This window comes from Lineus longissimus, chromosome 1 (genome assembly GCF_910592395.1).
Source record: "Lineus longissimus chromosome 1, tnLinLong1.2, whole genome shotgun sequence".
Lineage (NCBI taxonomy): Eukaryota > Metazoa > Nemertea > Pilidiophora > Heteronemertea > Lineidae > Lineus > Lineus longissimus.
In genome coordinates, this window is record NC_088308.1 from 29,072,183 (window position 1) to 29,094,756 (window position 22,574).

Consider the following 22,574-nt stretch of genomic DNA (forward strand, 5'->3'; position numbering starts at 1 on the left):
GGTTTCACCAGTTAACAAGTCATTTTAAATAACTTGTCTTTCACATTGCCGTACCCATCAAGTGTCACGGCGCGGATGATGCGCTCATCTACTTGGATCTGCTTTGTAAGCCCAGTAGCATTGGTGCCCGTTGAGTCACCGATGTGTCACTTCATTTTCAGCAAAAGTTACCTTCACTCTGAAATGGATTGGAACAACAGAACCAACAGATGCTAGCGGGGAACTCCAGTATGGGAAACCCCTAGATGGACAGGCAGCTATCACTCCTGTTTACGCTGGCACTAAAATATTGAAGAACACGAAGACGTATCAGAGCATTGGATGCAGGACGGCCAAGATGGTCATCAAGAACTATGCATCTTCTATAACATGGGAAGCAGACGTAAGTCTTTGAACACGTGATAGTATGAGTGGACGATTGTCTGGCCTTTTGACTTGATACGTCATAAGATTCAGCCTGAGAGCGACAAGTCATGTGAAGGCGCATGTTAACTCCCTTAGTCATCCATTGAACAGGCAAGTGCGGCCATGGTGTTGGAGGTGCCAGCTGAACAGTTTACACCCATCTAACCTGTCGAGGTTAGAGACAGTGCCCTGAAGTGAAGTGGAGCTTGCTGCAGAATGCTAAGTCAGTTTGTCCTGATAAAATTTGTGCAAATCTATGATTCAACCTCATTTTTAAGCATCTTGTTTGTTTACAGGCAAGCATTCAAGATAGTCTGCAAGACTTTTACATCATACCAAAATACCGTCCGGCGGTACCCCTAAACGGTGTTGATAAACCAGGTTTGGGCACTGACAAGAACCATTTTCCAAGCAACCGTGATATCAAGCTTTATACAAAATTTTACGGCGGGAAGCTGGGTGAGTGAAAGAGAGGGTGAGCGAGCAGCGTAGGGAGAGACATTCCGGCCCTTAATCCTTTGGTTGTGGTAGAGCTGTGCAGCGAGGAACTTCGAGGAAATCAGCAATTATTTGAGACAGCAAAGCCGTCGGTTTAGAAAAACAAGAATATTTCTGTTGATATGTATGAGCTGATTGCATGAGTACATGGTTTCTCTCTTTCAGAGTCTGTTGATAAGTATGAGTTGATTGCTGAGAGTACAAGTTATGTGTGGTTGTGTAACAGCACGGATATCAAGCCAGGAGACCCACTTACATACAAGATACCGGCGGTAAGTAGGCTTTGGGTTAGTGTTGACCATAATCCCATGACTCGTTCGCACCACACGCAAAAACTGGCTCGGAAAATTCGACAATGTTTTGCATCAAATCACTCGGTCTCGCTGATGCGTCATGTTTTACATGACATTGAAATCAACACAAGTTGTATTGACGTTTTCTGGTGAAATGGACTGTATACCATCTGCATGTTGGCAATGACACATTCTCGTTAACAGGTGATATACAGTATCATCTTCGTTATGATTCCAGCCTGGTACATATAATATCTGCATCACAGCCTCCAACAAAAAGGGCAGTGTTTCCAACTGCACCACCGTCATCGTGGGAGATACACCTCATGGCATCACCATAGATGACAGCAGAATAACCACTAAACCGAATGAGCTAAAGACCTTTAAGATCGCGTTTGCAAAGGTTGGAACAAACTCTTGCGTTGCCGTCAATTTCGACTTTAAAAGCACAACCCTGAAAAAGTGGCATTTGTATGGAAAAAAATCAGACTGCACAAAGCAGGAGGTTGAGAAGAACCTGAATCTTCCGGCGGATGCGGAACGGAATTACATAGATCGCGCATTGGATACATCTGGTTGGACTCTTTCTCATACATACACTTCAGGAGGACATTTTGAAATCAAGGTGATCGGAGGTAACTACATAGCTGCAAGTTCAGCGTCCCTTGAGTTCAGCGTTTCCAAAGATCAGAAATGCCAGCGTCCAGAGATCAAGATTGATGACGCGCGTCCATTTGAGAATGGTACGCGATGCGATAGAGGATCCGATTGTAAAATCAGAGGTATAGTCGACTCCCTCAATTGTGACCCTCAAGACAACATAAAAGATTGGACCATGGAACAAATGAATGATAATGAGACGGTCAATAAGATCATAGATATCAAATCATGCGCCGGCCATAATGGACTGTATCTCACCATCCCTAGACACTTTCCCGGTGCAGGTCTCGGGGTCTATCGCCTGACTCTGACCGTCCAGATGACTGGCTCCAGTGACATCAAAGACCAAAAGTTTATCAGTACGGCCGTGACCTTTATCTGGATAGTGCGAGGTCCAATATACGCGAGTATGATCTACGGAGGCTTGACATTTATGACCCTAGGGAAGAAAGACCAGCAAACGTTTGATGCTGCTAAATATTCGGTTGATAGTGATGTGGACCCTTCAGCGCCCAAGAAAAAGGTGAGTGATTTGTGAGGGGTAGAGCTGCGAGTTACTCCTAAGATCACCATTTACCTAATGAGGAGAACAATGCAGCTATTTCGGAAAATCTAAAAAATACACTCATTCCAAACACATGTGTTAACGACAGGAGTTTTCCAACTGCAACATCGCATTTGCTCTATTCTCGTGAAGTGCGTTAGTTTGCTCTGTAAACGTAGTTTTTATCTTCGAATTAATAGAACGTGCATGTAAGGTTGTTTTAAAACACTTCACGCATAATGTCGCGAAGGTTCTTGATGATATAGGTGAATTAAGTGTTTTAATTTGTGCTTCAGGAATTCCGTTACAAGTGGTTCGCCAAACAGACGCAGGAGCCTGATAACCCGGACACCACAACACTCATGTCCCCTACACCCAGTGACGACAATCACGGCGGCTGTTTCGGCAATGGTGTAGGACGGCTGGATATCCCGGAAACCTCAGGCACGTTCACGCCCGACTTCTCTCGCATGCCCATCAACGGTTCCTGCAACATCACTGTGATTGTGCAGGTATATGACCATAACGGGACGGATGATCGATCCGGACTGGCATCTGTGGTTGTCAAGATCGTCGAGGGAAAACCACCTATTGTCAGCATAATGTGAGTTTTTAAAAGATCTGAGGTTCTTTTAGAAGTTTACTCTCTAAGGTTTAATCACTTTTGCGAATGGACGGCGGATGAGCAATAGAATCTTCACCTTCATAGGGTAGGAATACTTCGAGGGCGGACATATTTGGACAGTTAAGCGGATAGTAGCGGATACTAAGAACAACAAATAAGGTTGATCACAAAGCAGAAAAAGAGCACCGACATAGACCCTTGTCTTCATTCATATCTTACAGATGTAGCGACGAAAGATTCTGTGTGAAAACACAGTTCGGCCAGAGACTGATTCGGCCATCGGGTCTGTGCAAGCTGAGCGTGAAGTGTTTGAGGAACTGTCCCGACAACAAGGCTTACAGGGAGAACGAGGCTATCTACCGGTGGAAGATACGCTACAGTTACAAGAACACAAAAACTGCATTTGGCCAAGTGGATTCATTGATTTACGTACCAGACGTCTCCAAGACAACTCCGGACAGCCAACGGCCCTATATTGGTAAGTACTATTAAGCTCGGACTTACTTGGCCAAGGCAAAGTTGTCATGTTAACTTGTGTTGACGAAACCACCTCGTTAGATACAAATGTGCCTCCTTTATGGTCAAGGACCGACGCCACGCTCGAACAGCAGATATGAAATCAAAACGTACCGAGTGCTCGCCCACCTCGCGGTTAAACTACTTGTTGCTGAAACGTTCTTCGGGCGCAGGTAGGTTATTATTGGAGAACTCTTTATCATAGAATGGCCATCTTGCTAACCATTATAAAATAAGTAATAGCAGATGTCTCAGTGTTGAACTATGCAGATACCATACGTCGAAGGTTGTTATCAGTTGAACTTGACTATGGTGTTGGTGCAGAAAGAAAACAAATCTTTCCTGTTGAGACTACAGCCGTTAAGAATGGACAGACGTTAATTTTGACCAAGAAACGACTTCTTCTTGCAGATTGATAATGCAGCAATGTTTATCTAGTCGAAACCTGATATTCCTTTTCATTTGCATATCGCACGCTCAGTCTTGTAATTGTAATGTGCGCGAAATCCGCCTTGCGCTTTCCACACAGCGCAAACCTTCCTTCATGCTATATTCATTTCATGATGCCAATTTTCTGAAAGTCGATCAGTCTTCTCAACACGGAAACAACACACTTGTTATGAGTTTGTGATGAAAAGAAACCATAAATAACCAGAAGCGATGCCATTTCCCTCATGCATGCTCACATGCAATATATTGACTTCATTCGGAAGAGGCAACGAAAACAGGCACTGTACACACTTAACCTCTGGCACACACGGCCTACCCTAGATTGGGCTTTCAAGCATCGTTTTCGGCAACCTTCACTTGTTTCCTGATGAAGTGATAGGCACCATGGTCAATGAACCGCTGCGTTCCCGCACCAGCTAGCTATAGTTCGCGCACGCGCAGACGCTGCGTCTGCTAACGCGGACTAATCTGTCAATTCGATACTTTACAACCCTACAGGTTCAAGAGGTAAGAACAAGATATGATAATGAGTGTAACCCCCCCTTGCTTCTGCCCAAAATGACAAATACCTAATCATTCGCATTCGGCTTCCCTGGAGTTTGATGTGAAGTTTCTTTTTATACAATTTTGTGGAAATCTACGGTCAAGTCGAGCCAGGTCGAATATCAAATCTTCTCCATGAGTTCCTCGGTTTCAAACAATGACGTCAATGCGCTCCTCAGCCATTTCGATTTGGAATGGTCGTCCAGGTGTAAGGATGTAAACCTGTTAGTTGTAGTCACCTTTGTCGTGCATCCCCAACTCCCCTTGTAATCATCAACGGTCTTCAGCCTCAGAAAGAATAAAACCTATCAACTTCATGAAATGGGAAGAGGAAGGAATTCCTCTGATTCAGTGGTGATGTTCTCTTCGTCGAGCTTTGTGTTCGCTCGTCACTCTTATTACAAGTTTTTGCGGAGTTCAAAATGTCTGTCACAAAGGTTTCTCATGCGATCAGATGATAGCACCATATAGGTCGCAATAGCTTGTTAACCTTAGTCATTTAATCGTTTAAAGTAACTTTACAGACCTATCCCAACTGGTTACTGTCGTAGTAACGTATTAGCATGTGCCTTTGGTTGACTATTGTAGATATGACTCATATATCAGTTCTCTCATCATGATGAAATGATGCCCTTGTGGGCCATACTCGAGCTTGGTCATGGAATACCAGCATGTATATGCCATTCGATTCAATGCGCCTTAATCTATTAGAATATAGATATTACTGTCTGAATGAAGCATATTTCTGCCTCTCGTCTTTGAATAAAATAAAGCACTTGACTCCACCTTTCAGGCGAGGAATCAGAGGAACTGACCTTACTGCCTCCACTCTTTGAAAAGGAGTCCGACTTATATCAAGCCGAACTGACCTTGTCCTATCTCGGTCTAAGAGGCATTGCCGAAATGAATTTCACGGTGAACCGCCCACCTACGAAAGGCAGCTGCAGCGTCTCGCCGAAAACAGGAACGTACATTTCCACCAAGTTTGTGGTGAGCGGCGCGGGATGGTCTGATGAGCGAAAAGTGAGGTTTTATGAAATATACGGTAAGTTGAACAAAGTGCAACCAAGTTATCGGGTCCTCACCTTTTTCGAGTCTCTTGTCCCATTTGACTAAAATACTGGTCGTGACGAAGAATGATCAGTACATCGGATGGCCTCCTGTTGATTTGACTAGCCCGTGCTCCATTTGTCTTCATTGACTGGATCGCGTCCGTTGGCAGTTACCTTGAACTGGAGTTTTCGATTCAAGAGTTCACTAATATCTGCATGATATTTGACATTTCATGAATCCATCACCAATGAGTCTGATCAGTCATGGTTGACTTGAGACAATGTAATTGAAACCTCTAATGACCAGAATAATTATCAGTCCCAGAGAGAAATGACCATGGTGGAGATGTCTCAGGTTCTTCACCTCTCTATGATCAGCAAAGACCTTCATGATCATGACATAAGCGGGCCCAATATTCCTTCCTCATTCTATAGTTGTATCCATTTTGCATTCGTAGTCAATTTTCCGCAAACCGGCACGGCCACAGATAACGAATTCGTGAAGAAATTCATCGCTGTAGGCGAAGGTGATAAGTTCAATCTGACCAGTACTCTCCGCCAGGGAACATTGGGCGTGAAAGTCCGAGTGTACGATGACGAGGGAGCTTACACGGAATGCGCAGCAGGAGAGGTCACGGTAGGTAGTCTCGGTCTCTTCGCCCCGGGTCGCGATGATGAGCCCTTCGTCCCGGGTAGAGTTGATGAGCCCCCAAGTCCAACGTCCCTCTAATATTGTCTCTGTAAGGTCCCTGATATGAGTTTTGTTTTGTGTGTTTGTTTAGTATCAGTAGAAGAGTAGCGGCGCTGGAAGATCCACATGCCCCCTTCCCTCCAACATTTCGAGCAAAATACGTAGTCCTCTCTTTGTCACGCTGCCAGTCCTTATCTGGGTTGCGATCAGCTTGCTGTTGCCCCAAAGGGGCACGTTCGCACCCTCGCCTCTGGCAGTCGCCTTTTCTCTTATTCTGTGCATCATCCAGGTTCTTTCTTCCCTCCCCTCACGCTAATCGATTCCTCTGCTAAAGGCCTCTGCGACGCTGGCAGCGGTAGGTTCCAAGTTGCCAAATATCATTCAAATGCGAAAAGTTTTTCCTTTGACTTGTCATCTTGACACCAAAGTCTCTGAGATGCAGTTCCTTGTAAGACCTATAACGACTGTAAGTTGAGATTGAACTTATTGGGGTAAGGTGGGATTTGTAGGCCCAGGGCGTCGCTATTATTGGAACGATAAAACCACACGGACAACACTATGCAGTTTAACATACTTCGTTGCCATGATTAAATTTACTTCTTGTCAATGACAGGTTTCTCCCAACATCATGTCGACTAAAGAACTCGCCTCCAGTATAGATAGCGCCTTCCAGAAGGGAAACCCAGGTGAGGTAGCTGAAACCTGCGTAGAAGGACTAAGTGCAGGAAACGATAAACAAAGTAAGTCTAGTGCCTCCACAGTGCCCGCTTGTTCAAAAAAAACTTAGTCATTAATTTGACGTTATCTTTAACTCGGCGTTATCACATCAACCCAAAGTCTTTTTTCACAAGTCGATGGCGGACACATGCATTTTGAGTCATTGACCCCTACAACGAATGTAGCGGCTTATTCTGGTCGGAACTATAGTATCAGGCTGCAATTTGTGAATGCTCATATTGGGTTTGGTGCTACATGTATTTGTTATGTGTTCTTTTGCAGAGAAATTGGCGAATCTGGTGGACCTCTCTAAGGGGAATCAAGTAAGTAGTTTAAACAGGCTTTGGGGGAACGCAGTGAGGGAGTGGATAGCCTGCCAGAGGCGCAGTGGTCAGAGCGTCGCGCACCATCATTTAGAGGCACTTAGTTCTTTTCCGTTAAAGTTCCCCCTAGAAGGCTCTGTGGAACTCTGCATGCTATTATATATATGTTTATTCGTACTACATGACGCAATCGAACTTCATCTTTAGCACGACTAATATCTACGACTAAACCTAGTGTCTCTGCAACTAAAATATATCAGTTGTCATCGCGAAACAAACAACCGGAATTGTTGCTATGCATGAATGCCATAGTCCATCTATCTTGCGTTGACATACCATACACGGCTGCCAAGATAAACACATTTTTCCAGTCTTGTTTTTTCCCAATGGCTTTGTGGATCGGCACCATACTCCTTCAGATAAGCTTTGGAACCACCCTGGATTTTGCCTCAAATTCAAAATGGCCGCCAATATCCAAAATTGCTGCCAAAGTCTCGTTTTTTGAACAGCTTGGTAACAGGTTTGATTGTTTTTTTCAGTTGTTGACACCAGCGCAGGAGAACCTGCGGGCAGAGGGGACCAAGGTATGCATCTCCTTATTATTTCCGGTATACACCGGTTACAATTGCCTACTCGAAGGCATCATCATGAAAAGTATTGGACACCACAAGTAAATTCTTCGAATGACCTTTTTAGGAAGGCACTTCAACTTCTAGCAGAAATACGACGTTGAGGCCTGTCTTCAAAGATTCTTTGCCTGAAAACGGCAATGGAAAAACTGGCTGCAACATCGCAGCCTTCATGCTGTGGGAAAAAAATCAAATTGATCAGCCAATACCCACAAGTAAAGCTAGATTGACGGATATTTAGTGTCTTATCAACAAGGTTTATCCCTACTGCAACTCCCCTCAAGCGAAAGTTGACGTGTTTTTCTTTTTCTGTAGTTCATAGGAAACGTGCTGAAAAAACTGGCGGTAACACCTGTAATCCTCGGTCCCAAGGAAAACATCGAAATATTGACCTCTGTGGTCAGACTGCCTTCCCTTAACGACCGGACGTTGACGGTAAGAAGTACATTGCGTAACCTGATTAAGTGAAGTGCATTGGTTGTTGAAAACTTCCACTGAAATATAATGATAGAGATACAAAAGCATTGAGCAGTCTTGCGTTTTAATGTATTTCAGCTTACTCCGGACACAGCTGCATTCTAAAATCTTCCCTGTTCTCCCTAGAATTGGAAACTAAGGTTGTTTCATCTCGAGTGATACTGGTTGTTCTCGTCACAATCCCTCGCTTGCGTAGATGTTGATTAACCCTACCACGGGAGGGGGGGGGGGATACGTGGATTTCCAAATGTGAAATCCAGAATATGCAACATTTGCCTTGTTGAAGGGGAGCAGTATGTGACACACATACACGAAACAGAAGCCATCACCCTCTTGTTTATATTCTAGCCAATGATTCAACAACTATTAGCCAATACCCTTGATGAGATTATGAACGACCCAGTCGCCAGTGTTGAAGACAAGATCGACATAGTGGCCAGATTACTAGCTTGCGGGAAGGACTTGGAACTGGTAAGTCTGCCTCAGCATGATTGCAATTGGACAACTACCAATATATTCCAAATAGCGGCAGACAATAAAACCATCAAAGAACTGAATCGTCTCACATGTGATCCCGATATCAACCTCAGAAAATGTTGCTTTTCTCTGCGAAAGGAATGACATACAAGAGCAATATAGGTGGGGATAATGTAACGCGAGGCACGAGTCTTATGGGATTTGGAAAGTGTCTCTCCGTATCTGGCACTTTGCTCTTCATGGGAAATATTAGAGAAGTTTTACCGAAGTAAATGCCCTGAAGCAGTTACAAAGTAGAATACATGTGCCGATAAGGGTTATTATGACTACAAATTCATCCTACCGTAGCATCTCATCATTTTAGTTTCTGTCACGAATGTTTTCTTCTCAGGGGCAGAAGACCACCAGACAAAAACCTGGAAACGAGGCAAGACAAGAAGCGAAGAAGAAAGCTAGACCTAATATGGCATTACCGAAGAGTGGAAAACCATGTAAGTTACGGAACTTATAAAATGAATCGGTGACCGACATGACCGGTATTTGGGCATTGAAAGCACTGCGTCCCTTTGTGGAGACCTGGTGACAGCTGCTGCTGAGCGATTGAGAAAGACATTGGTCAGTTCAGCGCTGTATGCACTCAGCAATTTCTAAGCCAGACTTCTGCCAATTAAATGATCATCTTGTCTTATATTAAGGCTGGTTGGCTACCTTTAGGAGCTATGACAAAACTCTTTTGTTCAGATTGACTTGGGTCAGGAAGTTCCATTGACTGACTTGTGGTGGTTGTTCATTCTAGTTGATGGAAGCCCTCAGATCGAAGAGGATGAGGCCATTACATCAACAAACCACGAGTTGTCAGATGAACAGGTAGGTGATCAGACTCCCACACCATTGAGTCATACAATACCGCCAGTGTTGGTGTTTTCTCTTGTCGTTGACGCTTACAACTAAACGCAAGGTTGCGTATCCATAGATAGATGATAGATGATTCAAATGATGCATTCCATCCAGCCCCATCTTAAAAATAAGAGTATGAACCATCAACCTAATGTTGATAGAGACCAAGATAAGATTGTCTTCATGATTAGGCCTACACGACTTGATATCTAAAAGAAATCATAGTTACAACCCGAGGTTATGATAAAATAGAACTGTCATCTCGCCCCGGCATGAAATTAGCCTTGACCCTCATCTGGTTGATAGTTCATACTCTTATTTTTAAGATAAGGCTGGATGGAATGAAACATTTTAAGCATAACTTGACCTTGTGGAGCGCCACAGACAACGCAGTGCTACAAGGATACTCGTGCAATCAACCAATCCTTATAATATCATTTTAGAGCAATGCAATTCATGCCAAGTCGAGAAATATATCTAAGCAGTGTCTTGGCTTGTTGGCAAATCTAGTGCCAACCGGTGGCAGCCCCATTGAAGTCAAGTCTGGTGAGATCGTTGTCTCGATACAGAAGGATGAGGTGCAGACAGGGAGGCCAGTTATAGTGAAACAGGGTGCAGCCGAGGCGGACATGGAACCACTCTGCCAGCAGACTAACCTACCCATCTGTAATGACGCCCGTGCACGCATATCTTCAGTAGTAAGTGTTGTCTTGCCCTGATTACTCGTCTGCATTTGCTCGAGGAGTATCAGGTCTAGCATTTTTAGGAAGACGGAACCAATCGGGCTACAGAAGCTATAACCAATGGAATGCATCCGATACGGGGGTGTTCATACCAAAATCAACTAAGGTTATAAAAGTGAAAAGAGTACGATTTCATAATTTGACTGTAAAAGAACTGAATGTGGGTAAACATCTGGTAAAGACAGCGTGTTATGCCTGTTATGCTCTCAATAGCTTTGGCAAAGTTTAGTGAACCTCAATAAATGACACTGATAACGGAAAAGGAATTAAACTCATCTCTAGCAATGGTACATGTGTTTACGTTGTACTGATCCATTCTTCCTCGTTTCAGGTATTGGTTTCACAAAGGCTCACAAGTTATTCCACGTCGGACAGAAACCTTCCGAGTATCGAATCACCGGAAATAGAAATTAACTATCTGGATGAAAACGGAGACGAAATCAGAGTTAACTCTTCTGGCTTCGAAGTCAAATTTACCTTGAAACTGAAGCCGAGCGAATTTGAGCAGACGCCGGGAAAAGTACCGCATATGGAACATTCAGATCCATACCTTAGTATCTCGATCAGAGTAAGTCAATATCCTTCTATTTTAGCCAAATGTAACCTCTATCTTGTTTCCAAGTTGCGACTACCGAATAAAACACTTTTCAAGTCGAAGGTGTTTATGAGTTATTTTATCATTCTTTTAACACGACTCCCATTACATTTCAGGCCAACTATTCCAGTGTTTCTTACCCACCTTACTGTAATTACGAGTCCAGTGAACTTTACGTCCGCCCAGTAGCAGAACCATTCGACCCAAACAAGGCCTACATGATCTTCATCGCCTTTGACAAACGAGTGAATCTCACGTCCAGCTACTACAATGCTACAGTTGTGGTGCCGAAATGGGAAAAAGGAAAAGGTAGAGATGTTATCTTCTTGATACCGAGCCGAAACTTCCTATCGGTTTCCTTGAAACTACTGGCGAACATAATAGGCCCGGTATGGGTATATGGAGACTTCTAGAACATTATGATAACGATTTTTTGGCAAAACTAGTCGGTTCATTCTTGCCCGTTCTAGAGATTAGTGTAGTGTAGTCTAGCGTTCGTCAGATCGTAAGCATACTTTAATAGAACATGTACAAAATCTCTTCTTTTGCACACGCATGAGGGTTGCAGACACCTGGACCACTTCAACACACCCCGGAACACTGATACACGTGGACAAAATAATATCACCTCGTCGTAGGCTAACAAAGGGCAAACTGAGAGGGAATAATTCACTCTTTCTCTACTGACATGTATCTATTTACATGTAGTGTTAGTTCAATATATGCCGAATATGGGTGTGTATATCATCACATAAAAATAATGTAATTCTGTCTCTAGAGTTGCTTATGGCTCTGGAAAACAACTAGTCTCTCTTCAGGTCACATCTTCACAAAGGTCAATTATAGACCATATTGTCACCGACAAAAGGTTCCAAGGAGATGATGCGTTTTGTATAGAGAATGGGGACTAACCGATCTTTGCCTCACTCTTCATGTTCAAATCACAGTCACAGTTTCAGTTCACCCCGCAGAAATCACTCAAAATACTGTTCTATTTATACGATATTGGCCCGTCTATGCCTCTACATAGTTTCATTGGATTTGTTCACAATGCCATAGCAAACATACAAGCACATGACCGCATGGCTTTATCACTAGAGTATTGAGTTACAATTGAAGATGCTACTGCAAGAAGGTGGACATTCTGTCAACATTGAGCTACTAGAAGCCACATTGGCGACTGCGTAGCCGCCTACAGTCCTTAAGCATATTCCACTGATTTCATTGTGGCTTTGGCCCACTCCGAAAAGGAAAAGATAACATTTGACCGCCTTCTTGCACTGGCGTCATCAAATGTGGCAAGGCTGTTTCACGTTTGGCGATTATTATTCACTTGATGTGCACATCATTCTCTAAACACATCGTTGAAGGCTATCTTGTCTTCTTGTTCTCTCTAGTGGCGATTGCAGGTCCAGACTCAGGTAAGTTATAATACCCAGATCTTATACCCATCCTTAGCGTACCTAATTGCTGCTCCACCAAGAATTGTTATCACATCGTTTATGATCATGTGATCATTCGGTACTATAATGTTATCAAAACCCACGACTCCTCCAATATGGACGATTACCTCGTGTCCCCCATTTGATTCCCTAGAATCCTTATCAACCTCTGTCATCGATGGCCACACACTAGTCCTGTACCTTTTAACCCTAATCTCATCATGTCTACTGAAAGCCCATCCTTACTTCCCGATGGTATCCTGGTATAGAAAAACAATCCTATCACTGCACTGGCTTTTCCATCCCTCTGCATGGCGACCCATCCCATGTGCAACAGCGCATCAAGTACAAGGTTCTCCTTCTTACTTACAAGTGTCTTCACCAACTTGCTCCCCAATACCTTTCAGAACTTCTCACCGTTCATACCGTTTCTCGAACTCTGCGCTCTTCATCGGCCGTTCTTCTGTCTATCCCAAAGGCCAATGTCATGTCAGTCGGTGGTAGAGCATTTTCAATTGGAGCCCCTCAGCTGTGGAACAAACTTCCTTCAAACATTAGGAACTGCAGCTCTCTGTTATCTTTCAAGGGACAACTGAAACATTTGCTTTTTAAAGAGGCCTATCAAGCGCTTTGAGCGGCCAGTTAATGGTTGGATGCTGCGCTATATAAGACTCGTATTATTATTATTATTATTATCCTCAGTACTTCCGATACGCATGTGCCCTAACCTCCGCATGGAGGACCGATGACCCAGTCTCCCTAATGCAGACCTTCAAACATACCAAGACGAACCCATCGACGACATGTTACCCTCAGCCATAGATAACCCAACCTGCCTTCAACATGCCTTCTGTTTCGACATCCTGCCTGTGCCCTTATCTAATTTCGCATGGAAGACCAACCTTTTTCTGATATTGTTGTATCCCAGTAACTAAATGGTGTGAATCATACGCCCTGGTGGAAGAGACTTCCAATGAACCAGCTTCATTTCCGGCCTCATGGTTCTTTCGAGTCTTTGCCAAAATTGGAGAATTTGGTCCACGTCAGATTCCCCCACCTGTGTTGGAGCCTTAGCCTCCCCCAGCGTTAGGCACCAAGGTACTGCTATACGATAGCCGTACGGGGCTAAGTTGTCCCCGGAATCAAACCGAGCCTTTTGCAAGGCAGCCAGCTGCCGTGCTCACCACTTGGCTATGAGTCTTCCATAAAGCTCGTCTTGAACATGTTGGATGGTGTATCATTCCTCTCTCTTCATTTCGTTTCAGTAAGCGACCCGTATACCATCACCTTAGACAAGAAAGCCAAGAGTTCACAGTTGAAAGCCAAAGACCCCTGCACAGTTTATGTCGGTTTACGTGAGCTAAACGCCTCGGAGTTTGAAACTTACAACAGGACAGGCGTGAAACCAGATGTGAACAACGAAACCCTGGCCAGTTGGAAGTCAAAGAAGGGGAATGTCACAGCTAATCTTACCATTAGCACTTACATTCAAAGCTGTTGTTACTTTGATGTGGCGAAGCGAGAGTGGAGCCACGAGGGATGTTGGGTAAGTTATTCACCGCTCGTCTAGTCTAACCACCAGCAGCTACAGTCAAAGCTGTTCCTATTATGATGAGGCGAAGTGAGTGTTGGCGACGAGTGAAACATAGAAGACTAATATCTTTGGTCCAGGATCCCACCCAACCAGGAGTGATTGACAACTCTTCACTATTTTCAGGTTAACCCCAAGAAGTCTTCGCGGACTAAAGTCGTGTGCTCATGTAACCATCTAACATCGTTCGCTGGCGGATGGGCGGTGGTGCCCAATAAGCTCGACTTCAACTTCATCTTTGCCAATTTAGATTTTGCCAAGAATCCAACTGTTTATTCCACGTTGATAGTGATAATCATCCTGTATAGTATCGGCGCAATCATATGTAGAAGGGCTGACATGAAGGATGTGCAGAGGGTAAGGTGATATTGGTCAGGTTAACGTCGCATCCAGTTCTTTGGAAGACGATGATTCAGATGAAATAGGCTTTTCGAAAAGAAGGAGAAGTCCACGATGCGAGTTCTATAGTAGGATGGATATAGCATGACGACGGCATGAAGCATCGCTTCCATAGGTTGTACAGTGTTGAATGTTTTTTACGACAAATCTGCGATAAGGTCTGCTTCTCACATGACATTGTCAACATTTGGTGCTGGATGACCAATATGTTACCAAGTGTCTCATGGTGAGGTGAATGTTTTTCTTTGATACTATCCTTGGTGTTGCTGCTTGAGGCCTGCTAATGACGCCAAATATCCTTCTTTCAGGCTTGCGTGAATCCAATGGTTGACAACGACCCTGATGATAAGTATATGTACGAGGTGGTTGTTGCAACTGGGATGTCCAAGGGAGCCGGAACACAATCCAAGGTAACCCAGAATTTGAGGGATTTGCTACTTTTATACCCACGGTACAGCCAGATACGGCACTTTTGACTGACATCTTCGGTAATTATCTTTAGTCACATGTTAATTAATGAAGATAAAAAGATATGCTTACCGTATCAACGGAATCTCCGCACTTGGGAATAAAACTAAAGTTCCAGCAGACAATATATCCTCACCGTATGTGCTCCTATGTAAAGCTTCCGAAAGTGGCATCGTGCACAATTGACATATATCAATTTTACCTTTAGGTGTATTTTGTTTTATCGGGTGAGAACGATGAGACGGATGTGAGGGTGTTACATGACCGCGACCGAGGTAACAAGCATTGTCTAAACAGAGGAAACATTGACAGCTTCCTCTTGACGACGCCAAGGTTCGTAAAATGGAGAGAAATCCCATTGTCCATGCACTTCGATGATCATTAGGTATCTTTTAACAAAGTTATTGTCATTGTCTAATGCTTCAAGTCCGTGATATCGGAGACTCTTTGATAAGAATTAGATGGGCTGGTGATAAACATGTACAACACTTTGAAATACATAAGTTGCTCTGTGACATGAAGGTCGAGAATCAGGAACGCATAATCCACCTAGCCTGTTGTGTCAAACAATATCATCGCCATACACCCAATAAAGCATTAAAGGCTTGTCTACTGTTAATGTTATAGGCCGCTTGGTGACCTAAACTATGCCCGCATCTGGCACGACAACTCAGGCAAAGGCAAATACGCTTCTTGGTATCTGAAATACTTCCTCGTCAATGATCTGCAGTCAAAGAAGAAATATCAGTTCATCCTGAACCGATGGCTGGCGGTGGAGGAGGACGATGGACAGGTACAGTACATGTCGAGGTCAAATCTTGCATAAACTTTACTAGAAATTGCAATGTTGAGACATTAAGGTGCTGGACAGCTGGAGAAGACAAATATTTTCATCGTCTCTCTTTTCGTATTTGTACACTTGGGAAAATAGACATTAGGCCGGGTTTAGATAGGAGTCACGTACGCCTACCGTAATCAGTTTATCCTTATATCACCACTTGTTGAATAGAATAGTAGGCCCATATGAAATAACCTATCTTCTTAACTTTCAGATTGACCGGTTGATCCCTGTTGCTGGCATGGAGCAGATGGTCGAGTTTGGTCATCTCTTCTCGCAGACCACGCGGAAGAATTTCAATGACGAGCACTTGTGGATCTCGCTGGTTGGCCGGCCTCCGCGGAGTCGGTTCACCCGTCTTCAGAGGTGCTCCTGTTGTTTCCAGCTCCTCGCACTAACTATGATGACCAATGCTATGTTCTATGGTCTCAGCGACACGGAGAAACCCAACACAAATGCACTGGAGATAGGACCTTTCACCTTGAGTCCTCAGCAGGTTAGTTACGTATTGGCCGGACTGTTTCATGTGACCTCTGTTGGGCTATTCTTCCCTTGCTTGCCGGGGGTGTTGGTGGTACTATCGCTGCTAATGTTTCCATTCATTCAAGGCCCCAAAACGTAACATATGTTATCCGATATATGACAGTATTACCTAGAAGCGGGCACGAAGTACATGTAACTGCAAGGGTAACCTGGTCTGGAGACGTTCATTTGATCATCTTGTCTCATGTCTGACAGTACCATCATCCTCTCATTTTCAGCTGAGCGTGGGTATCATGTCCAACTTGGTCATCTTCCCCGCTACTTTCCTGACTGTGTGGATGTTCAGGAAGACGCGGCCCAAGAAGAAGCGCCGCTCGCGGATTCAGGAGGCCAAGGAAAGGAAGATCAAAGAGGAGAACGAGAACAATGGGACAGCATCGGTCAGTGATGTCCAGGCGGAGGTCAACAAGAATGAAGACATGGAGATGTGCGAGGTCCAACCAGCCAGGCCTCCGCCATATTTTGAAAATGACATCCACGGTCTAAATGATCTGCAGAACCAAATCCACGTAATCAACAATGGCCGTCCTGAGTCTCCACCCGACAGTGGAGACAAGAAGATTGGGATACCGATGGACAACCCATTGATCAAGAAGAGAAAGAAGAAGTTCTCCCTGCCGCCTTATTGCCGCATCATCTCCTGGATCCTCCTGTGGGTGTGTGTCGCTATTGGCTTGACCTTCTCGTTCTTCTATGGAGTCAGTTTTGGCGAGGTCAAGTGCAAGAAGTGGATCACGTCCATGATGATCGCATTCCTAATGTCAGTGTTCATCACCCAGCCAATAAAGGTGCGTATTATAATACTTATAATAGTCCTTGCATGAAAACGATTAGGCTACCCAATAGTGAGGTAAGTCTGTCTTAGTCATGATTGGTCTTCACCGAATATAGACAGAGACAATCGAGTAGGATTCAGGTTTGGACGACGATCACCACCTTTTGAAATATTGCGTATTGTGATGTGGTAGTTCGCTTAGCAAGCTCATGGTTGTTGTTCAAGTCAGTGGTTGCTGCAATGATATGAATGTCACTTGATTTATCCGAAAGCTGCGCTGTTACAGCTTCCCTTGATTTCCAATCACCAGTCCAAACAACTCTCAGTACACTTTCCATTGATGAAAAAGTGACTTTGTAGCATCTCTCCGCCATCATGCAGGTATTCCTTGTGGCGCTGTTCTTCTCCCTGGTCCTCAAGAAAGCAGACGATGATGGCGACGAAGACGAGGAGGACGAGGAGGAACCGGAGCTGCAGTATGATGAGCAGTGGCTAAACCAGCCGAACGGCCAAGGCAGTAAGTGGTCTAGGTCAAGATCACCATGGACCATCTAGAAATCTCAGAAGTAGAGCAATATTTCTTGAACACAACTTATTACTAGTATTTGCTTTCGTATTCCCAAGTTATAAGACAACAATATTCTCAGTCTCTCAATCACCTACTCCAGTTGATTCTTTCATTCCTATTCCATTCGCCATCCTTTAAGGATAAGAATAAAATCAGTGTGTTTGCAGGATTTCATAAAGCGGATTTTTTTTCACTTGTGTAGGACATGAATTCAATTATATCTCGACACATTCTCTCTATGTGAGACGGCCTTCTTTGCGATTCATCCAAGATGAACGTGAGATATGTCAAATAAAGTGATGCAAAACCTTTTACTCTACAGCGTTCGGTGTGACGAAACCGCGAATGATTGCCTACAAGCCACCAGACCCAGTACAGCTCGAGAAATACCGTGAAAACCGCCTCAAGGAGTTGAAGATGTACTCGATCATCAAAGAGGTTCTCAGTTACTGTCTCTATGTGTGGGTGTTACTCTCTGTGAGCTACAGCTTCCGAGACCCGGACTCCTACACTCTCCAGGATGAGATGGTCAACGTTTTCATCCACAGCAACAAAGGCGACCCTGGCGCAGACTACAGAAAGGTGAGTTCATAAGAAGTATCAAATGCTGAAAATTCGCTGCAAGTTCAAAAGCTTATTCTGGTCATATTTGTAAAGGAATCTTCAGTTTGTTAGATTGACTTCACTTAACTACATAAGTTGTGGTCACATCTGATCCTCATGCAAATTTGATGACCTAAATGTACATACTGTAGAGAATATCATTGCTTCAAATAGTTTCAACCCAACATACCACTGTTTCAGATAAACACCTTCAAAGGCTACTGGGACTGGACAAAGCAAGTCCTACTACCGGCACTTATTGTAGACCCTTGGTACGACAACAAAAGCGATTATTACGCCCAAGCTTATGGACAACGAGGCTTCATCTCGGACAGGTCTCAGAGACTCATGGGTTATGCTGTTATACGGCAGCTCAGAGCTAAGCCATGTAAGTCTGCTATAAGCTACTTCACTGAAAATCTGCCATCCAAAAATGTCAGATTTCCTCTCTTCACTCCTTTCCTTTTGCAATTCTTCATATTTTGACCTGGCTAATTAGCACGAGTAAGCCTGTTTCCTGAAAAGACAATTTTATTCATTTGGTTAGACATCTCCATTTTTCATTTCAGTCTCGTGTAATGTTGAAAAGGTGATGCAGGTAGCCATTAACGAGTGTGTGGAAGGATACGGTATGTTCAGCCAAGAAGAGGGGACCTTTGGAGTAGGATGGACACCTTATAACAAGACACTGAACAACACAAGAGAAGAGTACACCTATACATCAGCATTTGCGTTGGATGGCCTTCCATATGCTGGTAACCTTGCCGTTTACTCTGGCGGGGGTTATGTCCACAGGTTGCAGGGTGGTGATAAAGAATTGATGGACAGCGTTGATCGCCTGATGGATGAACTATGGCTAGATACGTACACTCGAGCTATCTTTGTGGAGTTCACGGTGTACAACCCAAACATCAACCTGTTCTCTGTGTCGACCATTCTTACAGAGGTCCCGGGTAGCACTGCTATGGTGAATACGTTCCGCTTTGAATCCATCAATCTTCTCGGCGACTACCACGGTGATGGGAAATGGTACGAGATTACATGCCAGGTCCTCTTCTGCGCCTTTCTCCTGTTTTTTATTTATAGAGAAACGAAAACCCTGATTAAAGAAAAGGCGGGCTACTTCAAGCAAGTGTGGAACCTTTGTGAAACGGCCATCATCGGGTTGTCCATTGGAGCTATAGCCATCTACTTCTACCGATACTTTATCACGAAAGGCCTTGTGGCAGCCTTCAAGAAGTCTCACGGTTTGACCTATATAAAGTTCCAGTACGTGGCATATTGGAACGAGCTGCTTCTCTACTTGGTTGGCTGGCTCGTGTTCCTAGCAAACCTCAAGTTCCTGCGGTTGCTCCGCTTCAACAAGCGGATGGGGGTACTGGGCTCAGTTCTCCGCCATTCTCGGAAGGATATGTTCGCCTTCGGGATCATGTTCTCAATCATTTTCTTCGCCTATGTCCAGTTCTTTTACCTGATCTTCTTACGAGAGCTTGTCGGCTACAAATCCTTTATCGCATCTGCTGAGACAAGCTTGAATATCATGTTGGGCAAGTTCGACTTCAAGGCCATGTTGGATGCAAGCCCCATCTTGGCTCCCTTCTTTTTCTTTCTGTTCGTGGTGACCATCATCATGGTCCTGATCAACATGTTCCTGTCTATCCTGAACGAATCGTTTACCATCGTCAAGAACGATGTGAGTAAGCAGTCCAATGACTTCGAGATGGTCGACTTCATCATGCGGCGCTTCAAATCCTGGACGGGGATAGGCCATAACCAGCCGCAGCTACCGCCAGGGGCCGGGGACGATACGCTCAACAACCAGCGAGAAGGAATGAACGGCATGCCAGTGCCCTTCGAGATGCAGATCGATAATTTCCCGGACAAGATAGACAAGCTGCTGAATTCCATCAGTAAGGTGTACTTCGACCATGACAAGATCGATGCGTTGTTGGATCCGAACAAGATGGGTAAGGATGGGAAAGCGACCATGAAGATGATGATGAAACAACAGCAGATGATGGACGCGCAAAAGGACAACCAAGCAAGGGCTGCAGCGTTGAATATCCACATGCCCATGCCGGACGTGGAGAGCATTGAGAGGAGGTTCAGTCTAGCAAAGGCTAAATGAAGGCTCGTACATGACTGTAACCAATGTGCATAGACATGTTTGGTATTCATTAGGTTAGATAGGCAGCAGTTTCTGTTATAAAGAACATGAATAAAGGTGATAGACTGATACATTCTATTGAAAGTCCCAAATATCTTTGACAACTGTAATTTCAGGTGGATTTTTGTTCTCATCACCAATGTTGTCTTACAGAAACTCTGCACTTTGTGTTAGGATAACATGAATGTTTTCCAATTTCTATCATCACGCATTGAAGGCAAGCAAAGGATGCAAGGTTGGTCACGTCTTACCGAATAAAAATTAGCTATCAAGTGTTACCATACTAGTGCTTTTCCTATTGATAAGGTATTCACAAGATTCCCTTAAAGATGCTATACTATAAAACGTTGTTATAATGATTGGACACCCACCAAATACTAAGATCTTCAACGAATTTGGGAATCGCAACTTAAAGAAGACTATTTTCTCTTGTTACGTTTGGACATCGCTACAAGTTCTAGTATCATCGCCCATCATACTGTCAGTTCTTAGTCAGTTCATAGAGATAGCAATTCATGTGATTAAGTATTGTAAAGCTTGTTGTTGCCGCAAAAATATCAGATGTAAGCGACGAGAAGAAGTAGCAAACGGGCCAAAGTGTGATAATGTATTCATCAAAAGATCAAATAGTTCTTTCGCGAAAGAGATGCTGTTTATTTTGTTACGATGGACAGTTAAGCTATCGAAACGAAATGTACCGTCTATACTATGCATTTGGATAACCAAAATGTGAATTCCATAAAGTTCTAAACTTCTGTTGACAGGGTCAATTCAAAAGGTCCGTAAGATGTGGATTCTCACTCTCAACTTAGAACATGGCTGATGTTGCCAATTGAACTAATTGTTAATTTTAATGAGTTGTTGCTATTTTTGTCAAAGAAATAATTTTTCGTGATATTTTCGCAGATGGAATCTGTTTTTACATGTATATCCCGTCCTACGTACAGTTGCCAGGGTTACTGCTGAACAAATGAGCATATAGTTTCTTTTAAGTTAATCGTTACTGCTGAAGTTTATTATGGACCCGTACTTGTCACACATAATCTATTTTATAAAATCATCGAATGAAGCGCTTTTGGGTAATATCCTATTGATGTAATGACTACAATAACTATAGCAGTACTGATGGGATTTTTCTAGATGCAAGCATTAACATTACATCTGGAAACCAGGATGGCGTCCCTTATCTACATTGTCACATATTGGGCGGGGGGGGGGGGGGCTGCCCAGTAATGTTAGTGATATGATCAAATGAAGAAGATGACACGGGGTTTATTCCTTCCCGCTCTCCGCCCAACCGGCCCAGCAGTACCAGCAGACGACGTTTGTGATATTATTTCACATTAAAGTGCACATGTAGACCTGTATCTGTGATATTGTGAACGTATTGTTGAAATATATGAGATGATGCGAGTAAAGTAGCCTGCTTTCTTTTTATTTCTGACCTAGACCTTGACACCCGTCTGATTGTTATGTTGAAATCCATGTATTCAGACCACAGCAAGATGATACTGGCGAAAACGTGGAAGTTCTATCAACAGTGAGGTTTCGGTAATGCCCTTCTACGACGAGGTTTAGTTATTATGCAGCCATTGGACATTCAGTATATCTGGTTGCTTTGATGTATGGTTACTGGTGCAGATGTGTTCATAACATATGTCCCAGCTGTATCTTTGGCAATCGACGAAGTGAAGATTAGAAAGAGGGCGTGTCAATCCCACACATTCTTGTCGTATCAATGAATAGGCGCGAAACCTCGCTGTTATTGAGCAACTGAAAAGTCACAACATAAACTGAAGATAGAGGACCTACCTTGAGCAACGTATCGAAGCCTGCCAAACTCCACTCGGCATATCGGTCTCTGTTACACGGTCGCTGTGAATTACTGAGATTCACTACAGTTTCTCTGGTGAACGAAATCTCAGGACGAAAGTAATTTCCTCTGCTAAATACGAATCCTAAATCGGTTTTCACAACACTGAAACGGTCCACCACGAAACACAGTGTAACATTGAGAACCCAGCCAGCATAAGCATATCAATAGC

The 22,574-nt window shown here is 43.8% G+C and overlaps 1 protein-coding gene across 2 annotated transcripts in view; it reads left to right on the forward strand.

Annotated features, from left to right (window-relative positions):
- Window positions 1–21,950, forward strand: part of LOC135496476 (uncharacterized) — a 33,668-nt gene extending 11,718 nt beyond the window's left edge. The window contains exons 9-38 of one of the 2 annotated variants that reach the window (XM_064785823.1): window positions 162–382; window positions 702–864; window positions 1,069–1,175; window positions 1,435–2,379; window positions 2,697–3,004; window positions 3,247–3,503; window positions 5,328–5,579; window positions 6,045–6,223; window positions 6,891–7,017; window positions 7,277–7,317; window positions 7,857–7,901; window positions 8,262–8,381; window positions 8,772–8,894; window positions 9,292–9,391; window positions 9,697–9,767; window positions 10,241–10,495; window positions 10,872–11,108; window positions 11,252–11,444; window positions 12,533–12,556; window positions 13,843–14,123; window positions 14,295–14,525; window positions 14,876–14,977; window positions 15,244–15,368; window positions 15,663–15,828; window positions 16,088–16,369; window positions 16,635–17,204; window positions 17,573–17,708; window positions 18,082–18,341; window positions 18,564–18,750; window positions 18,932–21,950. In XM_064785823.1, coding sequence (XP_064641893.1) covers window positions 162–382; window positions 702–864; window positions 1,069–1,175; window positions 1,435–2,379; window positions 2,697–3,004; window positions 3,247–3,503; window positions 5,328–5,579; window positions 6,045–6,223; window positions 6,891–7,017; window positions 7,277–7,317; window positions 7,857–7,901; window positions 8,262–8,381; window positions 8,772–8,894; window positions 9,292–9,391; window positions 9,697–9,767; window positions 10,241–10,495; window positions 10,872–11,108; window positions 11,252–11,444; window positions 12,533–12,556; window positions 13,843–14,123; window positions 14,295–14,525; window positions 14,876–14,977; window positions 15,244–15,368; window positions 15,663–15,828; window positions 16,088–16,369; window positions 16,635–17,204; window positions 17,573–17,708; window positions 18,082–18,341; window positions 18,564–18,750; window positions 18,932–20,490 — 7,667 coding nt within the window. In that variant the 3' untranslated portion in view covers window positions 20,491–21,950. The remainder of the gene's footprint in view (window positions 1–161; window positions 383–701; window positions 865–1,068; window positions 1,176–1,434; window positions 2,380–2,696; window positions 3,005–3,246; window positions 3,504–5,327; window positions 5,580–6,044; window positions 6,224–6,890; window positions 7,018–7,276; window positions 7,318–7,856; window positions 7,902–8,261; window positions 8,382–8,771; window positions 8,895–9,291; window positions 9,392–9,696; window positions 9,768–10,240; window positions 10,496–10,871; window positions 11,109–11,251; window positions 11,445–12,532; window positions 12,557–13,842; window positions 14,124–14,294; window positions 14,526–14,875; window positions 14,978–15,243; window positions 15,369–15,662; window positions 15,829–16,087; window positions 16,370–16,634; window positions 17,205–17,572; window positions 17,709–18,081; window positions 18,342–18,563; window positions 18,751–18,931) is intronic. The other variant, XM_064785834.1, reaches the window with a different exon arrangement.
- Window positions 21,951–22,574: the final 624 nt, after the last annotated feature.